Here is a 16,096-nt window from a genome sequence, read left to right on the forward strand (position 1 = left end):
TTCCTAATTTTGTTACGTTTACAGTATATTCTTCCTAGATCTCCAAGATAATATCCGATGGAGTAAATTGTGTCATAATTATAGATACTTTTCTTTTTTTAAGCACTATAGTGTAATGAGTATACATTATTAATATATACTATCTAATATAATGTGTATTCAACGAAAGTCATAAATTCTTTTATACGTAAGCACGTAAAATAATTTTTAATTATTCGTATTTGATGTTACGGTATTCTTTTGAAATTTGACCTATATTATGAAACTAATGAAACTGTTATGGAACAGTTTCAAAATGAAACTATTTTCATTTCTTTCTTTTATAACGGATCAAGAATGTATTTACGTACCTCTAGTTTACTTTCTTTAAATATCTTTTCATATTAAGATAATTTCTTAATACTTGACGACTTTAGTGACTCTGACCTTATATGTATTTAATGATGTAGTATAAAAAAATTATGAAACAAAGCAAAAATTTTAATTAAGAAAATATTGACAGAACTTATTGCTTTTAATTCCATTAAGAACCTTACCTTATATATCGTTATTGTTTGTTACACCTCTACAATTTAATATTTACTTTATATGTTAATGTCTAATTAGTATGATTCATCATTTGTTGTAACAAGTATTCGGTATTCCATCGACTCATACACAATTTCGCTGCACCATGTACATATATTTTGGAACATGTCCATCATTTTAACTTCCGACAAAACAATTTCAGAATCCAATTCAATATTAATTCTTCTCAATAAAAGCCCTTTCCGTCAGAGCGAAAAGTATTGAATTTAGCCACAGAGAATAACATTGTTTCTAGTAAATAGATTGCGGTTGCCGATACTTTAGGATATTTTTATAGGAAGCATAAACATATACGATAGAGAATGTAATTAATTAATAAATGTGGCAGAAAGCTATTTTATACGGAGATTATACTTTGATTATTTTATATATTTTTTTTATATTATGTGCGTTCTGTGCAACTTTGCATTATAGTATGTCATATAAATACGCAGTTTACTAATGAAAATATAAATAAACGTACTAATATATTTTTGACAGTGTAACTTTCCGAAACGTCAATTTTTCTAGATCACTAGATCTTGAGATCTCTCTCTACAGGTTTCTTTATAATACATAATTCTGCATACACATACGTATTCGTATATACGTGTATTTTTTGTGTTTTCTAACCGTTAAAATCACAGTTACATATATTCATGATACTTCAGAATTATTCTTACATGCATGATAAAGATTTTTTAATAACTTGTGAATAACTTTATTCATAGATTGATCGACAACCGTTAGGCAATGTGTCTATTTGAATAAAAATCACAAAAAATTAATTATTTTCTAATTGCTTATATTTATTAATTAATATAATTATGTATTATTATAATTATAAATATTTATTAATTACTTAGTAATTGTTTATATTTTTTATTATATATGATTTATTCTATGTATTGTTTATTACTTATTCTTTGCTTAAGTATTTATGTATATCTTCTAAAAAACATACTACATTTATTATATAATTATCATATACTTATCATTTTTGCTTTAATTATCACTTTAATAAATAATATATATTATATATTATAAATAAAAGTTTTATAGTAATAGAATTTTATTGAGATAGAATTTTTGGTGTCCAGAGAATAAGTTGTCAAATTTTGATATCTTATTCTGATGCTACTAATCAAAAAATAAGATTATATAAATATAGAACCAAACATTTTTCTTTTTCGAGCAATTTGGATTTCTATTTATCGGAGTTGTTTAAAACTTTAGCTTATGATAATAATAATGCTGTTAACCTGAAAACAGTAAAATATCAAATTATTCCTTTACATATTCCAAATTTGGAATACGCTAATTGTTCTTGAATGTCTTGTATAGTCGATAAAAAGCATGTAACAAAGGAAAATAATTTTTTAGCAAGTTGCTTAAATAAATTATATATTTCTATAGGATATAAATCATAAGTTCATCGTAATAAAAAAATGTTTAAATTTTAGAAAAGAATAGTTTTCAAACTTCGTCTATATAACAACCTCTCTTCTTTAGTAGCAATAAAATATGTTATCAAATTATTTATTATTCCTTATTTCCTTAACACTCTTTATGTTCGGTCTCACCGAACACAGCGAGGACCAAGTTGTGATGCGAAAAATAAATTCACCGAGCCAAGAATAAAAACTTTCAAATTTATTATTTTCTCCACTATCATCATCACAATGATCAGAAAATATCACCTCTCTAGACGATCACAAACTCCTCAACCTTCACAACCATCAGAAAATATTACCTCTGAAGACGATCACACTTCATGCAGATCAGGGCACATCAAAATCACAGGCACTGCAATATTTACTACCACCTGACAAAATAAATAAAAAAGAAAGAAGTTCAAGCCTGTTTTATTTTAACATTCTAGAGTAGTTAGTATTTCTCAGGAGCTCACGTGAGTGTCTACATACAGCGTGAGCTCCTGAGAAACATTTCAACGTGTTTAGTCTTTCTACAACACTCTTACGTGCATTCATTTACTATCTTATTCATTCAATCTTATACCAATCAAAATTTATTTGAACCAGCTAATTTTTATTCATTCGTTGAAAGCAGCGAGCGACTGATCTAATAAACGTCTCTAATACGTGGATTCGGATCGGCACGCGACACTTTATATGTGCAAAATGGTACGAAGTTTGTGAAAATACGACTAGTATCGTGTCTCTTGAATGAACAAACGATGTCGCATTTGTGGTTCCATTTAAAAAAAGCAAGTCTCGAGAATACGTCCACGTATAAAATAACCATCATAAAGTATCCTTTTTGAAACACAAGAGATTTTTTACGACAACCAATAGTTTGAGAGATTATTGTGTAGAAAAATTAAAATGAGACATACTCCATATCCGTATGCTCATATAAAAATTACTAAGAAATAAGTTCTTAAACAGAAAAACATTGTTTGTCAATAGAAAGTTCTGAAATATGCTGTAGAAAGTATTAAAATGGTATCAAGTGGAACATTTTATTCCATTTTTGTGTACTAATCTTAATATGGTTTTCTCAGATATATTGCAGAATGGAAATTTATTATTATAATTACAGTAATTGCTACTTTTCATTATATAAGGAAGCCATCAATCAAGAATATTAAATATCTCTAACATATGGGTACCAATCGACAGATTGTGCGTGGTAAGAAACACTTCCGTGAAAACTCCAAATACAGGAACTGAGGAACAAATATTTTCCAGCAAACCAAATTGTCATGATTTTACTTTACGCTGCTGCATTCCATGCAGAAATAATGACGACGACTATGGTATATTTGCAGATTGACTAGAAATACAGCAAATTGGTTGATATGTTAGTATTGTTTTTAAAATGATGTATTATATTAATAAACATCAGATGTACTTGTATTGAGTTAAAAGTGGACCATTACAATGAAAATTTGTTCATTCACGTGAGAATATCATCATGCTTATTTATTGGTTAAAGATATTGTCTTCAAAATCGAATAAAGAGAATGGGATGAAGTATCTGTCATTTATGTGCTATGTGTGACTGGAGATAATTCTGCATGTAAAACTGTGTCGAGAAGAAAAATAAAAATTTTTTCTTAATGTAATATTATAAGTGAAGTATAATGATATAAGAAAAAAGTAAATACAATAATATAAGTAAATTTTCGTAATATTCTTTCGTTTTCGAGAAAAATAAGTTTGAAAATATATCAATTATATTTTGAATTTAACTAATTCTGAACAAGATATGGTGCGAATAACCGGCACGGAGATATTCTAGGCGTAAAAATAAATGAAAAAAGTAGAATGAAATGTTTTCGTTTTGAAAGCGTCATTTTTAGAAAAATAAACTCTGTATATGTTTCATTAAAAATTGGCTGTTACGGCGCGGCGCGACGGTAGTTGCTACCCGCTTCGCTGGGCTTTTTCTCGTCGTGCCTTTTACAGCCTCCGGATGTTTTTATGAATGAGGACGAGGTGTAGAATAAAATGCTTATATTTTACTATTGTACAAATGTTGATTGTTGTATGAATGTGTTGTGTGTTATGAGCTGGGAGAGTGCACGCTAGCTCTCTTCTGACGGACTGCTTGTGACTGCCTGGAATGATATCTGTGCTACGTGAATCAACGTTACTTTCTAGAATGGTATGACACTTTCTGGAGCCGGCCCAGGCGCCTTGTTTCCTAGGCTGGACTTTGTTTATGCCCTATCGAGCCTTTCCACACACTGTCTCTCCCTCTAAGGTTAGAGAAAGTGTCTTTAGGTGAGAGGTATGTTAGGACATCTGGCACATTTCTTCTCATACGTAGAACAATCTCCTGTTAAAACTATTTTTTTCTATCACATTTAGGATTAGATAAATTTAAGTGTGCTTGATAAGTTTTCAAACTTCATCTTCATTCGATGGCTTTAATAAATTGTATTCTTTCTTATCAACTCATTTTTACATGTAGCATCATTTCCCAATCGGTTGACTGTGTACATTCTGTACAAAAAAGGAATTTTAACATTTAGTATATTTCCAATTAATTCTACCTTACTTGAACTTTATTTGAAGCTTGAAAATGTGTTTTGCTATCTAATGTATTCAAATATTAACGATACTAATAGCGATAAATTGTTTAAAATAGTTATTCCTTATGAAATATAATCCAAAACTTTTCGGATCCATTTTTTAAGGATAATATATCTTCATACATTATGAATTAATGTCGGCTAATCAAATCACAAAAAAATTCGTTTCTTAATTTAAGTAATGTAGAGTAATAGAGTAATAAAGTAATCAAAGAAAATAAACAAATATAGATTTGTCATATTTTTCTCTTGAGGTTTTCTAATATTAATATGATAACTAATTTGAAATCCAAAATAATTATATACTAATCCGGCATGCTAATCTATGTATCATTATTGTATAATTCATATGTATAATTCATATATGCTATATTTATTACGCACGATATAAAAATATATTTAGTTATTTATTTCAGATGAATAGTATAGATTTTCTTACGAGAAAGAATAACCTAAACCTATCTCTAAATGAAATTCATGCAAATATGTTGCAATAACAGACAATCACTAATGTATGTTTAGAAAGTTAAAATAAAATAGCCAAGCTGCAGATGACTAAATGTTTGGTGAAATATCCTTGTCCACAAATTAAAAAACTATAACAATTGAAGATATTCCTGACTTTTAGGAATGTCATAATTTACACACTCTACGTAATATTTCCAACAGTACGTTTGAATGAAACAAATGCTCAGTTGTTCGCCAATTCGACCAAATTTAAATCCAGAATCATTCCATGTTCATTTAATTCTTTGTCAAATGTCAAAATACATGAGAAATAACTATTCGTCTAAGCCGTGGGAACATATTCGAAGTATTCAATCATTTCTTCGCATTGACGGTTCTAAAATCGCAAGACAATACCTATCACATTTGCATTAAAATTAGAAAAATTAAATAATACTTTGTACAATAAAAAATTTGTGAAGCATTAATACATTAATGACAATATAATATACTAATGACAATATACTATCGTAAATATCTACTGAATATTAAAACTAAAAATGTTCAAAGACATTTGAAAGCGAGTGATTAGACGAATCAGTAAATTCATAGATCAATCATTCTCTCATTGATCTCGTTTAATTCTAACTATGTTGTAGAAATCGACATTTAAACAGCTTTCTCTTTCCAAGAATTTGTCAATTTTTTAACACATATAAAAATCATTGAGATCGGTGAGAGTTTGGTTCATGTATTGTTTTATTCCCGAATTTTGTCGATGGGCAAATGAATTTTGATTAGTTCGTTTAAATTTAAAGGTATCAGTGCTGAGCTTCCTCGAAAGCTGATTTGGAGACTAACGTATCGTAAAATTTCGAAACTTCGCTGATGTATGATTAATTGATATTCAACAGCAGAGAAAACTTCAAATTCGCTAATAATCCCAGGAAAGGAGAAGTTCCTCTAACAATAAACGATGAAAAATCATAAAAATTATAAATGATCGAATAATAAACTATACGAATACTATGATTTTGTAAAAAAAACATTCATATAATACTTAATCTGGGCTCATTTTAAAACTTGAAGCTTTTATTTCCAAAATGCGTTTTTCATTTTATCGTAAAATACTATTACATCACTTAATAGGAGGACAAATGAAGATACTTTTCATCTTGAAATAAATTGTCATAGTACGCAGAAGCAGAATCGAAAAATTTCATTTATGACTGAATTTACAATGAATTTGAAGATTGACGTGTCCTCCTTATAATAACCCCAGAAAACTTGATGTATGATGTTTCCTTGTTATTTATGAATCTAAATATCAGGCTTAGAAGAATTCAAAATATCGTAAATTGGGGAAAAAAAGGAACATACAATAAAAGTTTTAAAGTGTCGCTGTATATTTACTCGTGAGAAAAAATTTTAATGTTTTCACGTACTATGATAATTTATAGCACATTCGAAAAAAGTATCTTCCACTTCGTATATTTGCATAATCTAAAAATGTTTTAAAATAAAATGAATAATGTACATATTTTAAGAGTAGAGGTTTCAGGCTTTAAAAGGAGTTTAAGTTTATTATATGATAATATTTAAAAAACTATGACAATTCAATATTAATGGGAATCACAGTATGTAGAGTTTGCTTCTGCATCGTAATCGGAAAAGTTGATTTCGCAGTATTTATTTTCTCGGAAAGTGCCCGTTTATTCTACCTATGATTATTCTATGAAAAAGTATATTGAATTATGTTATTAATTTCACATACTTATAACAGTTAACTATGATCTAATTGCGAATAAATACGAACGAAAATAATATCGAGCGAACATAATACATTATCAAAGCACAATTTCAAGTACATCGATACTATTGTTTCATTAAAATCAGCGTGTCATGTCATTGTTGATGATACTTGAGAATATCCTTTAGAATTAAGTATCATGTTTTTTATACATATATCATGGATGTAGTATAGTTCACAGACTTTCTGATTCAAAGTAACAATGAACTCAGTAAGAATATTAGAAGATAAAAATACAAGAAATTTATAGATCAATTATATCAAAATACTAAATGTAATAAACAGGATAATAAAATTAATGAGCAGGTGTGTCCAACTTCCAAACATACAAACAATAAAAAGATACAATACAAACTTCAAACAGCTAAATACATACCGTTACATTTTTTCTTTATTCTAGCAATAATACTGATCGTACAGTATTTCAACGATTTTCTTAATCCAGTATCCACGATATTATTCTGGATTAGTTTGGAAATAATTGCAATTTAAAACAGGATAAAAATATTCTGTCAGTAGAAAGCAGTAGGTTAAAAAAAAATATAGCATTTCCCGTAAAAAATTTTCATAAAATGTAACACTTCACGATGTCTATTATGTCTAGCATAAATATTGTACAGCTCGAGGAGAACGTTCATATGCTCATACAAAGAGAACATCAAAACGCGAAAAAAATAAAATGCAGAAAAATAAAAACAGAGCAATAGCAATAGCAATAGAGCCCAATAGCAATAGAGAAATTCCAACTTCACTTCTCAAACGACAGTAAAGAACTGACTCTTCTTTTTGTAACCAGTAATTTTCATGCACGCACATATGTTACCATAAAGCTTGGAAATGCGAGAAAACACCTGGGGTTGATTGACACTTTCCCCTATGCCATGGAGACAATTTTTTCTTAAAACTCAGCGTAACTGTGCAAAAATTGCAGGAAAACAGGAAGAGAACGAATAAAAGTAACGTTTCTTCTTGGAAACATATTTATTATTCACGCGCTTCGATGGAGGACTGTCATTTTCCCCTCATGCGTAATTTATAACTTGTGTCACGCGACGGTGTCAGTATTTTTGTCCCTCTTTTTAATTTTCTGCGAAACGTGTAAAGCCACCACCGCGGCCAGACATTTCCCGACAGTCGAATAGAATGGACTTCGTTGGCTACAAGTATTATAGACACCTGAAATTCTGCTTCTTCATGATAGGACTGACATCCTACAAATCAACGCAGTTAAGAGTAGTGCATACTACGATCGTATGTCTAATACTTTTTCTCGGTTCAATATTTCTCATGGTAAGGATATTCCATTCATACGAAATATAATTATACAAATACATTACTTGCGAAAAAATTAATTTTTTATTTATATTTTTGTTATCAATCGTTTTAGTTTTGTCTCATGAAAAATAACACTTGCACCTCTCAATTGTTTTCATTCCAAACGGGCATTATAGTTGTAATAGCAAATGTAAATATAGTATATGGTTTATTCCTTGTTAAATCTGTAAAGGTAAGGTACAAAAGTCCAATTAACTTTATTTAGTCATTATAATATCGTGTCATGTAATACCTTTTCTGGATTTTTCAAGATAGAGGATTGGTTGAAGGATATCAAACGTGATTCGAATCATATACAAGACAAAGAAGAATTGAAAATACCTAAAACACATGTAGCGATGGAAAACCGTTATGCAAAAATTTATTTAAGTAAGAAATAAATTAATCGTCGCATAAGTTGGCGAGAAAAAGTATAACGATAATATTTAAGATGCATTGCAGTTGTAATTTGTACTGGTTATTTCGCTCTTTCTTTGACGCTGTTCCTTCCACATCGCATTCTCGAGTCTTTAATATCTACGAACAAAACTCTCTGTTATTTACCGTTTATTTCAATGACACTTCTGGAAAAATCTCGAAATTATTATTTGTCTTTCATTTTGACGAGCATTATGTACATTTCGGTAGGAGCAGTTACGCATTGTCGTAATGTTTTCTTTTTATTCACTACTCTGCATATATGTGAACTGTACAAAATTGCTGCGTGAGTATAGTTTTGATTCTGTACCAATAACGATTGGATATTATGAAGTTTTTCACATTTATTAGTTACCAAATGGAAAATGCCGTGGATGGAAATTCGATAGAAATGGCCAGTTCCAAGAAGGAAATCGTTATACGCAACAAAATAATAAAATCAATGGAAATTTATAACTTAATAATAAAGTTAGTACCTTTTTAGTTAAGCGCTGGTACACCAATACGTATGCAAAGTATATTTTTGCGAATATTTGCTGTCTTTGAATTTGAATATTTTAAATGTCTTCTTAAGTTTTTCTCACATTAACGTGAAATTAGACTCATCACATTACTTAGACATGCTTATATTATATTAATTCATTTAATTCTTTTTCAAAGGTGGATTAGGTATCTGAAACATAATTTCTCATTTTCCTGCCTATTATACTTTCTAGGAATGTCAATATATTACGCAGTGATCATGTTCAATGTAAGTATCATCACAATGTATCCCGTACTGAAAACGTTGCATAAATAATGTGACAGAAATCTGACGATTTTTAATCTGGAAAGCTGTCAATTGTTTCAATTAACAATACAAAGATTAAGTCACGTAATCGCTTGTTGCGCTTATTAATTATATAATTATCTCGGCAAAATGTAAGATTCGAGAGTTAAAGCAACGATTAATCTGAGATTTATAACGATTAAAATTGCAAGGTTTCTTGATAAAATGTAAGTGATAAAATAATAACAAATCTTTGAATATTAGTTGGAGTAGTCTCTGAAAAATAATGGAATATGTATCAGAGAAATCTTATTACATAAAATTTAATTATATTATAATTTATCTGTCATACTTACTTAAAATGTGAAAACTTGAAACTATTTCATTTCAGAAATCGTCAGATTCGCATTCTCAACCCTGTATCACGTTTATGGTACATCTTGTTTAGCTTTCTAGGACGATGTTCCATGGACATAGTTTTGTCATGATTATGAACTTCATTATGATAATATGTGTTACACTGTTGGTTATTGTTACATACCATACAATACAATGCATATTCGACGAAAGTCAGAAATTCTTTTATATTCCGTAAGTACGCAAAATGATTTTCAATTATTTGATAATTTTTTTAATTAATTAATCGCGAGTTGTTTCTTTATTACTCTTTATATGAGATTCATTTTACATACGATTTATTATTTTCTATTTGTTGCTTTAAGCCACATGTCTTGAAAAAGTATATTTATCATCATATATTGTATAAATATACTATTATATATATATATATTACACGTATATAAATTGTGTACATATAATTTAAATATTATGTAATTTTTCTATCATTATACGTCACTTGCATATTATAAATAATAGCTTTATATGAGGTATTTAAGGAAGAGGAGTGAGTTATTTAAATTGTTTAGTATAATATTCTATTGTCTTTAGGAAATAATTGGATCAACATATAATATGGCTAAAATATAAATGACCAATATATTATGATAAATATATATAGTATGTTAAAAATATTCAAATCTTCAAAACTGTTCCTTTTCGAGGAATAAACATTTTTTGCTTGTATCGAATACTAAGTACAATAGAATAACTGTTAGATGCTGAGTTTCAGCCATAATTTGGAATTTTATTTATGAGAAAAGTTTAAATGTTTGATTTATGATAATAACACTATTGATAAAATATTCAAAAATCGGATTATTACCTAATGTGAAAAATTTGAAATATATTAATACATATTAAATATGTACTAAATTAATATATATCGGATTTGGAATTTAGTAGTTTTTTAATGTCTTCTAAAAGAAGTACGCATTGCTAGAAAAAAAATGAATTTCAACGATTCGTTTGAATAAATTTTGAATAACTTTACAGTACTTAATCATGATTAAAGGGTTAATTTTGGAACGGAAAGGTTTTCCGACTTATAGTTTCTTTTATGTGCATTAATGGCAGTACCAAATACAGAATACAGTACCTAAGTTGGCCATTTATTTCTTTGATACAAATTACTCTGTATAAACGTGAAGAATAAAGTACGCAAAGATGCACAGTATATAAAAGTAGAATTAATTCCAGTGGAATCGTAACTTTCGTGTGAATGCACAATATCGCAAATATAGTTTCATTTGAAAAAATCAGTGGTAATGTGAGAGGACCCGAAAATATTAGATCATAGCAGATATTTTTTTCAGATTCGAATCAGATTTCTTTAAATTTCGGAATGATTTCGGCAAATGTTCGGATTTTCCAATAAAGTCGGAAATTCTTTGAACAGCTTTCAAAATCTTTTTGAATGAAAATTTGAAACAAAATGTTGGATATCACATATTTCATGTTCTGTTTTTTGTAATTTTAGAATTCTCGGAAAACCGGAAATTTTGAAAGAGTCGGAAATTCCGACGTGATAATCGAATTTTCATTCTTGAGTACAAAATACACTTTCGGATTTTCTCATACTACTAAGAAAGCACAAATAAATTGGTGGCACACCCCTCCCGATAAAAATATCTTGAACATCATTATGTGTCTTTTTCGAAACGCAATAAATTCCATCGGAAAAATTTTTTCGAATAACTTTGAAAGACAATTGCATGGAACAACTCACAAGCTTACGCAAACAAGTAAATTCTTAAACAAAGAAGCATCGTTTACAAGTAAAAAATTCTGAGATATGCTATAGAATGTAAAATTATATTAAATATCACGTTTTATTCTATTTCCGTTTTGTCAATTAATCTTAATATGGTTTTTTTAGATATACTATGGAATGGTATAATTTATCGTTATCAATACAGAAATTGCTACTTTTTATTATGCAAGGAAACCATCATTCAGCAGTATTAAATTTCTATGGTACATGGGTACCTACATTCGAAAATTTGAGCACGGTAAGAAATATTTTCGTAAAAATTCAAAATACATAAAATGAAAATGAAATATTTTTCCAGCAATTCAAATTATGTTGGTCCTTCTTTATGCTTATGTATTCCACTCAGAAATAATGACAACGACTATAATACGTTAGCGGACCATATATGATGCACCAGTTGATATACGTTAATGTTGCCACCATAAGATGATACTTTATATTAACATCGCACGCATTTAGAATGTGTTAGAAATGATGCACCGGAATAAAAGTACCTGTTCATTCATTACCTGAAATGTATGATTAAAGGTATTATCTTTCAATTAAGTACGTCGCTTTACACATTATCAATCGCAATCACTGAAAATCATTTCAGGTTCTAGAGAATTATATATACTACATACTTATGTTTATATATTTACTTATAGCAAAATTCTTGTAATAAGGTACGCGCCTAATTTCCTTTGTCGTTTTCTTTACAAAATAATTTCATAATAATAATAATTTCCTCAACGTTCGTTCCGTTCAATAATCCTTATACTGATATTTAGAATCATTGAGTTCCATCCACAACTTTGAGATGGGCAACGATTGCTCAACAATGCATAATAAGTTTTATGGCCTAAAATATTGCCTTCAAATGCTGTATGTCTTAAAGACTATACAGGAGAAATATTGTTTGCAGAAACCCTAGATTTTCTAATCTTTTTTTTATAGAATTCCAAGGCAATTTGGTAATTTTGTCACAGTTGCTCATCAAAATACTGCATCAATCGAGTTGAAATCAAGTCTGATCAATCAATAACCTGGTCGCTTCAACTGTACAGAAATTTTCAACTGTATTATGGAAAACTATATTAATTAACTACGCCCTCTATTAATTGTGTGTACGTCACTTAAACTATTTTTTATGCATATAATTTTGAATTTAAATATGTCGATATTCTTGTTATCTACTTAAGCATTTAGAGACGCTAAAAACTTTGATAGTAGCAGATACGGTTATATACTTTTTTGATTTTGTACAAAATTTATTCTCTAATTATCTGTCTTCTCAAATTACTCTATCTTTGTCAATTGCAAATAAGATTAAGTCTATTTTAGTTATTTGAGTCCCATAGATGTGATCCTTTTCGAGTAGTACAGAAATTAAATAATTAGTAGCCATAAGTTTATCGAGTTTTCCATAAATTTCAAGTATTGATCAAATAATAAATTTTGATTCCAGAGTAATTTTTTGCGAGTATAGTGCAGGATAATAACCTTTGGACTCGAATTGTCTATTAACACTTTTATTTGTTATTTTACAATAGACGCGGAGACTGTCTTCGTTCGCAGCGTATCGCAGAGTTTATTCGTACTCGATGACGGCTCCGAATTTTTCTCGTGTTCTTTTACTATGACTCCGAGGAAAACTCGGTCCCCGTCTCGGACATCCCTAATTGGCTTAACCGTTTTTGCGTTTTGACCAATTAGGTTGTCACGAAATTGCGCCGCCTATTCCTTTCGAGACGCAGGAATATTCTCTGAGAGTGGGGCTGCAATTTCACCGGGACCCATTTTCCTCGAATTGTGGCGGTGTAGCAGGGTTTCCTCTAGGCCTCACTCACTTTCTCCAAGTGTTTTCCAAATGTTGATCTGGGTGGCCCTTAGGAATCCAAGCGTTTACGACGCTTCGCAGAAATGCTATTGAGGCTGTATTTCTAAAACTATAAGTGCGGACATCCGGTCTAACGCACTGCAAAACTGATTTTAGCCGTTTCAATTCAATAGTGTCGGTGCCACGTGAGTCGTAAATTCTTCTAACTTTTCTGTCTGAGAAAATGTCTTTTCTCCGACATCTACTAGCCGCTACAATTTTATTACCTATATATATATGCATGCTAATTTATATTTTGTATTTAATTTTTCATTGTGAAAATATAATTATTCTGATTGTTTCAGATAGTTTCAGATAAGTGATAGCTTTTTAGGTGCCAGGAAGAATAAATTGTATTTTGAATTAAATTTTAATCCATCGATTAGAATTAAACATAATTGCAAATGTTTATGTTGTAATAAGGAACTTATTGTCACTAATATTGGAAAATTTAAAACAAAAATCTCAACTGACAGACTAATATTTAAAATATGCTAGCTCACAATTACCAGTTATTCAATAACAATTCACATTTAATAGTTATTCAATAACAATTCACAGTCAATTTTGTATTAACTTATCCAATGACATCATTTGGAACAGGTGCGAGGCACTTTAATCAATAAATGCAATTATTTTTAAAACTATTTGTTGTGTTGCGTGCCGATCTGACTTCGACGTATAAGTAGCATTGAGCAGATCGGTGGCTTGCTGTTTTTCAACGTTAATGAAAGTCAGCTGGAAAGATAGAGTTGTTTTAGTGTTGGATTGGTAGGATTGAGATTGTCGTAAAACAGAGCTTGAATTAGTAAATGATAAAATTTGAGTGAATTTGATAGTCGAACCGTGACTTGTCTTACGTCAATGGGTTGTTCCGGAACTTTGGAGCGCACTATGCGATTGCCAAAACATAAACTGTCCGGTTTCTTTCTATTTATTTAATTAGTCAGGATGTCTCTTCTGCAGTACTCTGGGCCTGGAGTGTCCTTTAACTTGATATTATTAGTTTGTGGATATTTGTGTGGTTTGGTCGCATGATGAGGTGAGGTTAGGCTTGCAGGAAAAGTTTCAAATAACATGCAGATTCCTTGATACAGTTTGAATCTGAAGGTTTTGATTCAGGTTGTTCGTTAAGTTAATGCGTGTTTAGGTAATTCGAACTTGACTTTGAGTGATGTTTTCTGTTGCCTGTTTCTCTGATGAGGGGGTTTTGATGGTTGTTGTTGTAGGCCCCGGGTAGTAAGTTTTGAATATACAGCTTGATCGTGGGGATGATGGCTAATTGATGGAGCTATGCTACGGCTGTGTTCCTTTGTTTATTGAGAATGATTCGAAGGAATTTGTTTTGTATGATTTGTATTTTGTTGATGTATGCTTCGGCAGTAGAGGCCCAGACTTGATATCCATGAGTAATTATTAGTCTTACGCATGTTAGGTACAGTAAGATTTTGATGTTCTTCTTGAGTTTGCTATTTCGGGCTATGAGAGAGTATATTCTGGACAGTGCTGGGTAGGCGAGAGTAGTTCTTTTTTCTATGGCTTTAGCCCATGTGAGTTTATTGTCTAGTGTTATTCCTAGGTAATTGGCCGTATTGGTTCATGGGATGGAGTGTTCATCGATCAGTACTTTAGCTGTGACTTGCAGGGGTCTGCGGGAAAATCTGATGGCCTCTTTTTTGGGTTAATTTTTAGTCTCCATTTTTTCGTGTATTCAAGTATGGCGTTGATGTGGGTTTGTAAATACTTCGCTGCCTGTGTCGGATTCTATGATGACGCGTATATGGCAGTATCGTCCGCATATGTGGCGGTTCGGGTGTTAGTGGTGGAAATGTCGTTAATGTATATACAGAAAAGCGTTGGTCCGAGAATGGAACCCTGCGGTACTCCGGCCTTGATGGTGTGTGTCAATGATTTGGTTCCTTGTACTGATACATAGAATTATTTGTCTTGTAAATAGTTTTCGATGATGTTGGTGATTGGGGTAGGAGTCCCGATTTTTCGTAATTTGTGCAGTAGGGCTTCATGACAGACTGTCGAACGCTTTCTCGAGGTCGAGTAGTACCAGTTATGTTATCCTATTTTTGTTTAGTTCTATTGTGGCGTACTCCGTAATTCTTTGTAGTTGATTAATACACGAGAGCTTTTTACGGAATCCAAATTGCTGTGGTATAATTATGTTGTTGTTGTTAAGATGCTTGAGGATATGGTGGTAAATGATTTTTTCTAGTACTTTACTTAGTGTGTTTAACAGACTGATGGGCCTGTAGCTGGTGGCTTCTGTGGTTGGTTTACCGGGTTTGGGGACCGGATGAATTTTGGCTAGCTTCCAAGTCTTGAGAAAGTATGATAGTTGGAGTCATACTTTGAGGATGTAATATATTTGCACCATGATTTTTTTAGGAAGATTCTTTAGTTCGACGTTTGAGATCTTGACTGGACCGGGGGTTTGCTGTAGCTTTGTAATTATTTTCTGTACGATGTGGGGGCTATCGTGATGTGGGGAGGGCTGGTTAATCGGATTGTTTGCAGTGTTGGGTTGTAACTCGTCGTTGTGTATTTTGGCAAAGAATGCGGCAAGGGCATTTGCTTTATCTAGGTGCGCGTAGTGTGTGGAGTTATCTGCAGGTTCATTTAGTGGAGGCATGGGGGGGGGGGGGGTTCAG

General features: G+C 30.8%; 2 protein-coding genes across 2 annotated transcripts; both read left to right on the forward strand.

The window, feature by feature from the left end:
- Window positions 1-8,000: 8,000 nt before the first annotated feature.
- LOC122534441 lies at window positions 8,001-8,818 on the forward strand. Its single transcript, XM_043665077.1, has 3 exons — window positions 8,001-8,174; window positions 8,272-8,391; window positions 8,471-8,818. The coding sequence occupies exons 1-3, from the start codon at window positions 8,028-8,030 to the stop codon at window positions 8,597-8,599; spliced, it is 396 nt and encodes a 131-aa protein (XP_043521012.1). The 5' UTR covers window positions 8,001-8,027; the 3' UTR covers window positions 8,600-8,818.
- Window positions 8,819-8,863: 45 nt separating this feature from the next.
- Window positions 8,864-12,055, forward strand: LOC122534440. The gene is made up of 6 exons (XM_043665075.1): window positions 8,864-8,922; window positions 8,988-9,104; window positions 9,297-9,387; window positions 9,854-9,996; window positions 11,681-11,813; window positions 11,874-12,055. The coding sequence occupies exons 2-6, from the start codon at window positions 8,995-8,997 to the stop codon at window positions 11,925-11,927; spliced, it is 531 nt and encodes a 176-aa protein (XP_043521010.1). The 5' UTR covers window positions 8,864-8,922; window positions 8,988-8,994; the 3' UTR covers window positions 11,928-12,055.
- Window positions 12,056-16,096: the final 4,041 nt, after the last annotated feature.

This window comes from Frieseomelitta varia, unplaced genomic scaffold (genome assembly GCF_011392965.1).
Source record: "Frieseomelitta varia isolate USP_RPSP 00005682 unplaced genomic scaffold, Fvar_1.2 scaffold_598, whole genome shotgun sequence".
Classification (NCBI taxonomy): Eukaryota; Metazoa; Arthropoda; class Insecta; order Hymenoptera; family Apidae; genus Frieseomelitta; species Frieseomelitta varia.